The sequence below is a fragment of the Sinohyriopsis cumingii genome, chromosome 11 (genome assembly GCF_028554795.1).
Source record: "Sinohyriopsis cumingii isolate HCF-2022 chromosome 11, ASM2855479v2, whole genome shotgun sequence".
Classification (NCBI taxonomy): domain Eukaryota; kingdom Metazoa; phylum Mollusca; class Bivalvia; order Unionida; family Unionidae; genus Sinohyriopsis; species Sinohyriopsis cumingii.
Genome location: NC_142971.1, coordinates 57,709,634 through 57,721,897, shown reverse-complemented (window position 1 = coordinate 57,721,897; position 12,264 = coordinate 57,709,634). Strand labels below are relative to the sequence as shown.

General features: G+C 35.6%; 1 protein-coding gene across 1 annotated transcript in view; it reads right to left on the bottom strand.

The window, feature by feature from the left end:
• LOC149788513 (orphan steroid hormone receptor 2-like) overlaps positions 1-12,264 on the bottom strand; it is a 116,540-nt gene that overhangs the window by 44,258 nt on the left and 60,018 nt on the right. Inside the window, exons 7-10 of the mRNA XM_089974510.1 lie at positions 9,200-9,330; positions 3,422-3,533; positions 2,489-2,676; positions 590-674 (exon numbers count right to left, since the gene is read on the bottom strand). Of these exons, the coding sequence (XP_089830636.1) occupies positions 590-674; positions 2,489-2,676; positions 3,422-3,533; positions 9,200-9,330 (516 nt within the window). The remainder of the gene's footprint in view (positions 1-589; positions 675-2,488; positions 2,677-3,421; positions 3,534-9,199; positions 9,331-12,264) is intronic.

The window sequence follows — 12,264 nt, the reverse complement described above, 5'->3', positions numbered from 1 at the left end:
ACATCATAATGAGGTTCTGATTGGCACCATTTTAATTTAGGGCTGACTTGACATCATAATGAGGTTCTGATTGGCACCATTTTAATTTAGGGCTGACTTAACATCATAAGAAGTCTTCTGATAAAACAACTTTCATTGAGACAAGTTTGATAGCTATGCCATTTGAAGGATGCTGTGGAAGTGGCAACATTTTTATAACCAGACATTATCTGGTGAAAACTGCATGTCAATATGACTTTCTGTTCAAGAAGCATGGTGATAAGATTTTCTAGATGACTTGACATGGCAGTAACATTGGACATCAGATGACTTGCCATGACAGTAATAGTGGACATCAGATCAACACCATTTTCATTTAGGAGCAACTATACCATGGGATGAATGTGTGTAAAGTTTCATGGCAATGCTCCAAAATAGTTTATGAAAAATAGTAATTAAAAAACTTGTGCTAATGGATGGATTGATGGACAAAAACATCTCATGAGCTCTCCAGGTCAAAGACTAGTAGAGCTAAACAAGAGAGGATAACTTCTGTTCCTAACTATTATTAAGATAGGTTTGTTATTAAGGACATCTGGAACTTGCTCACCATCAATGTCAACTATCATGGAGCTATCTTCTGACTGATCCATGCTGTTTTCACTAAAACCTGACTGGTCCAGTGTTGAATTATTCTGAAAGAAACATTAAAGTTAACCAAAATGATTCCCTTCAGAAACTGTGTAAAGAGACTGACCATATTTCATAAAGTATACTCTGTTGTAATTAATATGAGGCATTGAGATTTCCCAATGAAATGAATATTGAAATTTCCAAACCATCTTGATTAAGAATTGACTGAATTAACAAAACTGCAAAACAACATCACACAAAGAGATAGCATAACACAAAGAGATAACAGTGAAAAAAGACACTCAAGGCTCAAGATCAGAATAAGCTAATTTAATAAACTGAGACAAAACCTTTTCCTAAGGACTGGATATTTGGTGAAACTGGGAAGAAACACAAGTTCTGTGAAAAGACTCAGGTTCTTCTACCTAGAAAATAATTGGTCTTGATCAAAAACTATGTCTTTACAACACATTAAGTATGGCTACCATCAGAGATGCTGCCAGAAACTTTCTTGATAGGGGGAGGTCCCCAATACCTATTTCTACACTGGGAATCATGTGTAGGGAACGGGGTAGGGGATGAGGGGGGTGGGAGACCAATGGCAAAATGAGAACTGATGGGTGACCACATATTTTAAGGTATATGAATACCTAATTTAACACATGCTTTTAGTGACTTTGCATCACTTCTAGGAGAATTAATATATACGGTATATGAATATCCAAATCAATTTGCTCAAATGCAAAATATTTTTCTGTTTCTCCATTTCTTCAAAGCCTTTGTAAATGGAAAATCATTTATTGGACACCCTTTTATCTGCATAGTCATCAGATTATTAACTTTTCCAATGTTAGCCTGTTCCTCAGAGTAGTGTGAATTTCATTTTGTGAACTGAATTGCCTCTCATAGCCATTTTTTTTAAAAGGCCTAACCACTGCAATTTTGGCCAGTCTGAATAGATTAGTCATCAGGTATCCAAAACATAACTTAACAATTTATGTATGTTCCTATGATATTTTTGAATAAGGATCACATTCTGTGCACAGCCTAATGAAGAGGTGCTGGCTATTTCTGCTTCCACTATTTCATTTTCTACTCTATGTTCGGTGACAGTCAAACCATCAGACCTTTCCTCCTCCCTAGTTTTGTCTCCAATAGCTGATCTTTCCATCATTCCTACAGATATCAGTTTTTTCTTTCAGCATGACTCACTACTGGTGCACTTGACATATTCCCTAATGGCTGATGAATGGATCAAATTGCTATACACCACTGATAGATTCTGTAATGTGGCAGCAAATTTTGACTAATAAGACACACGTATTCAAAGAATAGTCTCCTTAAGTATGAGACTGACTGAAGTCATGGTTGAAAGTGAAAAAACAATGATTTTGATCAACTTAATTTAGAATTAAAAAACAAATGTAAGCATCAGGTACAACATATCACACAGACCAAAATTATTTGTATGACCTATTCCTATTTGGTTTTAAAGTTGCATAATTCTTGATCATTTTGACAAAAAAATCTGGGATCATGCTGCCTAGCAGCATCTCTGCACTATATATATGTAGGCTATCTTGACAATCTTGTTATCAATATATTCCAATAGACATTAATCAAAAATATAAAAGTGCCTTCTCTACATACCATGCTTGGTAGGACTACAATTCTGAATGGAATGTGATATTATCTTAGTTAACATGCAGCCAGCTCCAATGTCTACAACTATCTATAAAGTTGGCTGAAAAACTGTAGAGCACAATATACTGGCCTAATCTGCTTTAGGCCGTTTGATATGGAGAATCTGGGCTGAAAATGCATTCTGTTTTTATAAATATGTTATACTATTCCCCTGATGTGTGCACAAACTGACCTGATTTATTCCTGATTGCGGCTGTATAGCTTTTGCCAGTGTATCAAAGGCTTTTGCGACAGAATCATTAACATCTCCTTCCCCGCCATTTCCAATGGCTGACTGCTGCTGATGCTGTTCACTTTCCTCTTGATCATTTTTACTCATCAAGGCCAGTGTGGTAACTACACTTGCCAAGGTACTCAGATCTGCAACACAGAAACCAATAGGCAGAGATGAGATACCACTATTAATCTGAAATTCAGCATTCATGAAAGTAACTAAAATTGACATATAATACAGTGACAATATGGTCTTTTAAGTGATTTGAGTGGAAGGTATATTTCAATATGTTCTAACAAACACCATCCCAGCCTTCCTTGGAGCCATTATTTATGTATATCAATGATGTCCAGTTATATATATATAACTACATATATATATATAAAACTTTAATGCTGATCAAAGTTACATTGATATCATAACTTGAATTGCTATTTGCTCAAGCAAGGACATTATTAGAGTGAGGCATGGCATGAAATTCCAAGTTATGGCACATTTTGAAAACAGGAGGATATTTTTGTGACAACAAGAGTTCCTACTTATGAAATGTTTAAATGTTGTTTTTTTTATATATAAAAATTCAAACAGATATATGCTTATTTATATATGCATCATACAAAATTTTAACATTAAAAAAAAGAATTAGTAAGTTTTAATGATGCAAATTTTATTTTCTGATTAGATAATCAGCTGTCTGGATGATTAATGTATCCACAGAAATGTTCAGTCATGGGACATTCTATGACTGGAAATAAAAAAGAATTAGTGTGATGATTTTATGCATAATGTGTTAGCATATTTGAGTCTGCATAAAAGAATCAAGATCTTATAGCATAATTTGTGTCATGCATAAACATGCATAACCAACTGTATATTCAGTAATGTATATACCTGTGTTAGCTGTGGTCCCACTCATCATCATTGTGCTTTGTTCAGTGGGTACCATTCTCTCTTGTAGATTGGCCAGGAGATTAACAGCAAGTTTACTGTCATCATCAGACAGCTGAAAATAAAGAATATTTTTACTAAATAAGAGCAACAAAAAAATGAGAAACAGAAACAGAAATGAATACAGTGTGGATACCTCAGGCCAATATAGTGTCCATACAGCATGGATACCCAGGGCCAATATAGTGTCAATACACTATGGATGCCCCAGGTCAATAGTGTCCATACAGCATGGATGCCCCAGGCCAATACAGTGTCCATACACTATGGATGCCCCAGGCCAATATAGTGTCCATACAGCATGGATGCCCAAGGCCAATACACTGTCCATACAGCATGGATGCCCCAGGTCAATACGGTGTCCATACAGCATGGATGCCCCAGGCCAATATAGTGTCCATACACTATGGATGCCCCAGGCCAATATAGTGTCCATACAGCATGGATGCCCCAGGCCAATACATTGTCCATACAGCATGGATGCCCCAGGCCAATACGGTGTCCATACGCTATGGATGCCCCAGGCCAATATAGTGTCCATACACTATGGATGCCCCAGGCCAATATAGTGTCCATACATCATGGTATATAGTGTACATATGTCAATTTCTGTTCAAGGCATGGGAAAGGTGTCATTTATATCACATCAAGCCATCTGACATACAGTATCATTATTGAAGCTCTGACTCAAATGAACTGAGAGGCAGCGAGGACTGAAAGTTCTGGTTAAAAGGAGACTGTCAAAATTAGGCTTTTGCATTTACAATGTTTTTGTAGACCCAGATTATTTTACTATTATTCTAAATGTGTAGCTTAATATATATGAATGCATAGTTGCATAATTTGGAATTTAAATGTGTACAAACTACATGCAATGTGTAGGAGTATGCAGTTCTGCATCACCCTAATTGTAGTCCAGCAATTAAAAGCTGATGTAAAATGCCCATAATAAAACTTACTTCAAGTTTGTGTTGAAATGACAGTAAAGTGTGGGAATTGTAAGTTGTCACATTGTGATTCAATAACTAATCTCTTGGTCTTTAGTTTGTAGTACATGTCCTTTCTTTAGAACATGCATACCTTTCTTTAGAACATGCATACCTTTCTTTAGAACATGCATACCTTTCTTTAGAACATGCTTACCTTTCTTTAGAACATGCATACCTTTCTTCAACAGCTTGATATGCATTGTATCATTATTATTCTCAAAGAAGTTACATGTATATAGTTTCAGATACTGATCCAGTGAAAGTGGCTTTTAAAAAAAATCACGTGATCTGACTCATAGTCCACTTGCTTGACAGTGCCATATATTTGTACTATTATCTAAATGCAATGTTGAAACTGTTATACTGACGCAAAGTCCACTTGCTTGACAGTGCCATATATTTGTACTATTATCTAAATGCAATGTTGAAACTGTTATACTGATGCAAAGTCCACTTGCTTGACAGTGCCATATATTTGTACTATTATCTAAATGCAATGTTGAAACTGTTATACTGACGCAAAGTCCACTTGCTTGACAGTGCCATATATTTGTACTATTATCTAAATACAATGTTGAAACTGTTATACTTAAGTAAACAAGAGCCTATCGAAGAGACTGATGCTCTACTGGTTGAAAAGAATTCCCAGGAATTTAAGTTAAGACCATTTCTTCATTCTGCTATATGAAGCTGAGCTAAAATAAATAAAAATGCTTTCAAATTTACTAAATTTTTGGTACATATTAGTGTACTTCAGTAATAAAATGTGTATGACCTACTCTACTAAAATTGTGATTTTATTTGATTTTAATGATAGGAATGTTTATTCTTGGCTCAGATGTCAACCATTACTTGGTAGTTTCATTTTCTGAATACTGCAAAATTCTCCTTGTTTCTCTATTGAAGTTGAAGAAAAAAAGGTGAGGTCAGAGAGCACTGGTATTTTTAACATCGAGTAAGAACAGTAACTTTAAGTTTTATAATTAGTTCACATCAAAGTATTGTGGATGTGTAACAATTACAGGAAATATAGTTTATTTTGTATAACTAATTTAAATTATGGAACACCTACTACTACTGCATTGCTTTTCTTTTCTCAATATCTCTGTCCCCAATTAAATCGAATTATTCCCTCCTCAAATTAGTATTTGGAGGGTTAAAATTGAAAAGAACAAGAACCCAGTCTGACTCCTTAATCACAGCCAATACCTGGAACATCATCCACATTTTATATGGACCTCAGTACAAGACATCCAAGCAGGGTAGGTGGGGTAATCTTTGCAATAGCAGCAGGTAAATAATACACGCATAAACCTATCCCCAACCTCCCCCAAAAAATAAATTTTAATAACAGTAATACATTACCTACTGTTATTACACTGCTAATGGTCTCAATAAAAAAAACTTAGGGCAAGGACCAAGGACTCACTCAATACAAAAAGGTTTTGGTTTGGTGATTTATGGCACAGCAGCACATGTATGTTATTTAGTTCAGAGGCAACAGGATTAAAGTGCCTTGTCCACTTTAGCTGACCCAGGCTGGTCTGATAGGATTTGAACCAGCACCTTGTCAATCACGAGTCTAGCATGCTAATCACTCAGCCAAATGGTTAGGTGAAATGCCAAAAAGTCAATAAAAAACAGACAAGTTTGATGAGCAATATAGCTCATGTGCAACACAAACGTTATCCAAGGAAAATGAAGGATGGTATTTCATATGCTGATTTTGACTAAAAGTCAGAATGGACTCATGTTCTTTTCAGTTCTGGCTCTCCAATACAAATTGGAAGAGGGAATAATTAGCTTGGACTTGGAATTAGAAAAGGAAAGCAATGCAATAATAACATGTACTGTAGTACAGCTACATAAACACTCATTCTGTACAACAGTCGAATCAGTGCCTATCAACTCTTTTAACTAATTGCTCTTTGAAATTAATCAAAATACAATGTAATTATCTCAGTTTCTTATGGGTGACCAATATATGTCATCAATCCCTTAGCAGATTTTAACTGTCAAACAATGCACAGGTACTACTATATGTACCATATATGTTGGGACACCATATTTATTGGGACACCATAAATTAATTTTAAAAGAAATTTATTGTGTGCACTGTATGTTCTGGGACACATCCTTTTTTTCAAGTCATAAGTTGTGGAACACCTTTTAAATCATTTGAAAATTACATGTCGAAAAATGAACTCCAACTAGGAATTTTATTTTAAAAAATATAAAACTGTGTACTTGAGATAATCCACTGCAGCAGCATCTCATCAAAACAACCCTTCTCTGGCACATGTATGATCCATTCTTTTGGTACATAAATATTTTTGTAGCTTTCTCATACCATGAAATACTGTTAGAGGCAACACCTCATCTGAAGCAGAAACTGCAAGGACAAAAGTCAGATTTTTTCAAATCTGCACTAGTCTTGCTAATTCTCACACTTTTGACCCCCATCATATCGTCAGTCCATTCAGGAATGTGATCAAAGTACACTAGAGTTTAATCCATGTCAATGATCATATTGTCGGCGAAATAATCTGTTTGTCTTCTGGCCTTCACGAATTCATCATGTGATTTTATTTTCTCCAAATATGCTGGGTCATCGATGTTCGCGCACAAAGCACTATATTGTGCCACTTTAAAAACTGTTCCATTGTTTCACTTTTTCAAAAATTTTGTGAATACCAGTGAAAAGAAACCAAAGTTAGCTTCCATATCTCAGCCGTCTTTGTATATTCAAAAATAAAAAATAAAAAATCCGCACTTAAAAGAATCCATAGTTGGCTTCCAATGTCAGCTTGCTTTGCAATAAAATAGCCTCTGTATTGATATCCTTTTAAAAAAATCTGGCTTCAGAGTCCAAAGTCGGCTTGCTTTGTACTAAAAATAACCTTTGTCTTTGATGTCCTGTCCATAAGTTCAAAGAAGAAGTTTACTGCTGGCTGCCAGTTGTGTTTATTTACCACCATGGCTTCTATGTGCTTGGCATCTATAGTAATAATTAATATGAAGGTGCACTGATGCCTGCGGGTAAATAGTAATGATACTTTTATAACCCGCGTTTGCGAAAAGATTGTCACTTGTACTCAAGTGAATGTGTTTTCAAATAATGATTTAATTCATTCTTAATGTGTGAAGGATAATAGTGAAATTGAGGCTGACTGGGACTACGTGACTAGCGTAAATACTTCTATGCTGTTCTCGAAATTCTGGAGGGATGACCCACATCTGGGAATCCTTTTTGCATCTTAAGTTACTGTATAACCTTTGTCTATAGAGAAATTAGTCAGTCTTGCTTCTAAATACTGGGATGTAAAGTGTTTTGTTTCTTCTGTTGTGACCATTTGAGTTATATTTTAAATTTTTCAAATTATTTGGTTTAATTTTTCAAATTATTTGGATTCTGAAAGATTAATTCGTTTCTCTGGGAATATATAAGTGCTCATAAAGAATTCTTGGACAAAAACATTTATTTAAATTTTCTTCCAAAATTCAAACACCCAAATATTGTTTGTGGATCAACAAACAACTGTAGACACATCCATAATATAAAGGCTACAATATACATCATCACCTTCCATTTTTTATTTTTCGTTCTAATTCATTAGAACATTTCATTACTATGACTTCTAAAATTTAATTCGGTGGAGTATTCTTGGAGTTTTTTTGGATTTGATTCTTAAAACAGTAAGTTCTTATTTTTTTCTTTATTTTTACATTGTTTTTCCAGAGAAATAAATTATTTGTTAAATTTTTCAAAGCTTGTTGTTGTCACTCTTTCTTTGTTACTGTCTATTAGAGCCTAAACACGTAACATAAGAATGGAGAACAAAAAAAAAGGATCAATCCCCATGCATTATAATTATATGCTTTGCTTTATATGAAAAGAAAAAGCATTAGATACTATTTAGCTGATGATCTTCATAAGGCGGAGAGAGCTACAAATTGAGCCAGTGAATAACATTTTTAATTTACTAGTATTTTCACAGCCTTTAAATGAAATGCTCCATGTCATTGGTACATTCACGGTTTCTTTCAGGCAAATTAAATAGCACATTTTTCAGACAAGCTCGATGGGCCCGATTTAGATTTAGAGGGGCTCCAGGCATCAGGCTAGCTGATTTTTCTAATGCTGACCAATATCTCCACAAGGACATAGTGATGTGTAATGTATGAGGTGGTTATCCACGTTCTTTGTGACTCTGCAAGAAGCTGTCAATATAAAGGACCTTTCCCTAGTACTCCACTGCCACAAACACACACAAACATAGTGATGCAAATAGAAACAAAAGGTTGTGTGAACAGTACCGAATAGTTTTGGAGTTATGATCTGGAAACAAAAGTGTGAGATTGATTGACAGATGGTATGCCTTCCTATATACACTGCCAAATCCATAAAACTAGTCTGGATTAGTCCATAGGTAAAAATGTACTGAGCACCAAATCCATGAAACAGGTCTAAATTAGAACATAAATGAAAATGTACCATACACCAAATTCACAACTTTTTCTGAACCATCATATGCTCTAAACTGTAAGGAAGACTAAGACGCAATATGATGTTATCACTTTCTGAGATACATAATATTCTTTGGAATCTGCCTATGTATAATTACAAAGATAAAATGAAAAGGTAGTCGCTTTTGTAAGTATTTAATATGGTCTATACACAAACTAGACCTCTAAATGTATTGACTCTTAAAATTCTAAAACCAGTACATACCCTGGGGCTGAAGGTCGGGATAGCTGTGGAAGGGCTATTCAGATCCTTCCTGATATAGATCTTTTGTGTTGATGTGGCAACTGTAGGGGACAGTTTGTCCTTCTCGGTTGGCTTTCTTTCCTGCTGGACAGCTACAAAAATACAGCATATACATTTCGACTGCCAGAATTAAGGTGACCAAATATTTACAAACAGAAAGGTATAGAAAGCGAGAAAGAATTGTTATTGATCAACTACTTAGTTCTTTACTTCCTATTAATCCCTGATTTTAACAAAATGCATGTAAATAATACTGAACAATTAAACTAATGTAAACAGAGTTCCAGTCAGAACAAGAGCAATAACTCTAGCAAGTACTGATGCCAGGTGCTGATGACGATGCCAATTTTAAAAGACTGACGTAAAGCTGAAGCAGTACATATGATGTGCTGTAGGAGGCGCTTACCAGTAATTATGTACTTTGGACAGAATGATGTTTGTAAGGAAGTTGTTTGCATTTAAAACATTTACAGTGGAGAGAATGTTGGCATACCTCTATGCTACTTTGATGTAATGTGGCTGACATTTCTTTGGATATTGTACTTGTGGAAACTGTACATGATCTAAGCACACTGCTAACTAAAATGACTGCTCCCTTGAGCGAAAAAATCAGCCTGAATTAGTCTAATGTACACTGTCTTTAGCAGCTATTAAAATAGGGAAAATTAACTTTGCCTGACAAGACAATACCTGCTTCTGGAAAAACAATGAATGAATAACAAAATATAAAAAATGCAAAAATAAGTTATTGGCTCTTTTTTTATATACAACTTTCCTCTGAAGTTCAGGAAGTGAAAATGACCAAGTGAAGCTAGCAGTTTTTTGAAAGGTGCACATCTGGAATAAGGCCAAGCTGTATACTCTATAACCCATATTACACCCATCAATCATACACCAAAATAAATGGAATTAAAGGTTCTTTGAACTATACACAAATTATACAAGCTATGCAAAATACGAAACTGAAGAGCGTCACCTAAAATCCTTCCATTCCCCACACCCACCCACCCCCAAAAAATAAAATACCAAGGGATCAGAAGAATAGTTATCTTCCCTGACTGGTCATAGCTATTACAAATGTAAAATTAACATAATTTTTAAATTTTGTATCCAGTGACCCAGACCTTTACTCTCAGATCTAATAGGAAGTAATCCTTGCTCAAATGAAATGCAATTATGAAGCTGAAAAATATCAAGTGCAAGAATAATGTGAACAAGAATTATTGTGTCAGTGACCTTGAACATTGACCTCTAGGCCAGAAGTCAATAGGAAGGTGTCTCTATTTCAACTGCAGATCACCTAAGAAGACTCAACAAAACTCAATCCAGAAAACTTGACATATCAAGCTGAAACCAAATATCCAAAGTTGGCTCTATGACATAGCCCCTGTCCAGTAGTCAACTGATGAAGTCTGATGACAATTTGGCAAAAGAATCTTGGTTTATCATGCAGAAACAAAAACCAATCTTTTATAAAGTAAATTATGTCTCTTAGAATTCTTAACCAAACACAGTAATGTTTGGAAAGAAGCTCTTCTACCTCTCAAATCACAACAAAAATATTGGCTTTCCTACACTATGACATACAGATAATGGGAAGAAACTCTTACCCATTAATTCCCCTGACCATCACTAGTATTTGTTTACTCAGTTTTAGCTTCAATGATACATCAACAAGGATTCTTGCATTTGAGTGTGGGTGTGGGGTGTTTAACAGCAATGTGACCAAGAAATGTTAGGAAAATATGTAACTGAAGGAATAAATGCTGAGCATCCAATCTCTACTGGGTTCGTTAATGAGAGAAAAAGATTATTCCCGATAAGATAAATCTCACTACTAAAGAGATCAGTGCAGCCAATGCTCACTTAAGCCATGGCAAGAATAACAGGATAACAGAAAAGATGCAAAAAGACTGTTTGTACAGAGTACGAATTTGGGGGCAAATTCAGCAAATGTTTGATTTTACACCTGTATAAAGCTTTGCTGATTTCATTTTGTCTTGCAATGATCTGGGCTGCACCAAATATATTCAACTGCATCTCTGTGAAGCTAGATCATGCAAATATAAGCCTGCCAGCCAACAACTTCAACTGTGTATCATATGAAACATTGTATTTTAATGAAATTACAGAGTATGCCAAATATAAATCCCACTTAAACCAGGTTGCATGGACTTGGGTAGTTACATCCTCTGGCTTCAGAGGAAGAGACTCTGTCTGACCCCAGAGCATATCTCTGTCTGCTTCACATATTGTTTGAGAGCATGAACCAGGTCCTGCATCACCATCCATCTAGATGAAGCATAAGGGGCAGATTGACTGCTAACAACAACCTGTTATTTGCTACAAAACCTGGTTGTGTCATTCAGCCTATGGAACCATCTGATATGAAATAGAGATAGCCTGGGTCAAATGAAAGGGCATGCAAATTGTTCATCCTACATGCCAAAGCTAGAGCTATCAGAAAACATGTATGGTAGCATCTATAACTGGTTCAAGGTTCAAAATATAATTTGAATTATCCCATATCAACACCCATTACAAATTCCATTAACAAACAAATCAACTTGGACTGCCCATTCCTGTTCTGAAGAAAGATCGATCCATGGGCCAGGAAAATAAAGATGTCAAGCAATTAATGGAAGACCGTCTGTGGGAGGTAAGCAGGCAAGTGAATGACAGCTGTTAGGAGGCTAGGAGAGTCATTGTTTCCTATCCTCTTAATTAAATTACCCCTGGAACTGAGTTGCCTGAAGTTGGATTGTAGAGTGATTGGCCTCTTTTCTCTTTGCAGACTGTTTGCTGTCCTTGGTGCTTGAGACTGATTCTGCCTGAACGGTGGTGCAGACAGCAAGGCAAGTTGTATGTGTGCTTCCATACTTCTTCTATCCTCTATTACACTGCCAAAGAACAATGACATGCCAAAGGGTGCAGACCAGACAGGGAACGAATGCAGCAGTTTTAGAGTGGATGAATGAAGACAGGCATTTTGTCTTACAAAATTCAGATTTGCTGATGTCATCGGG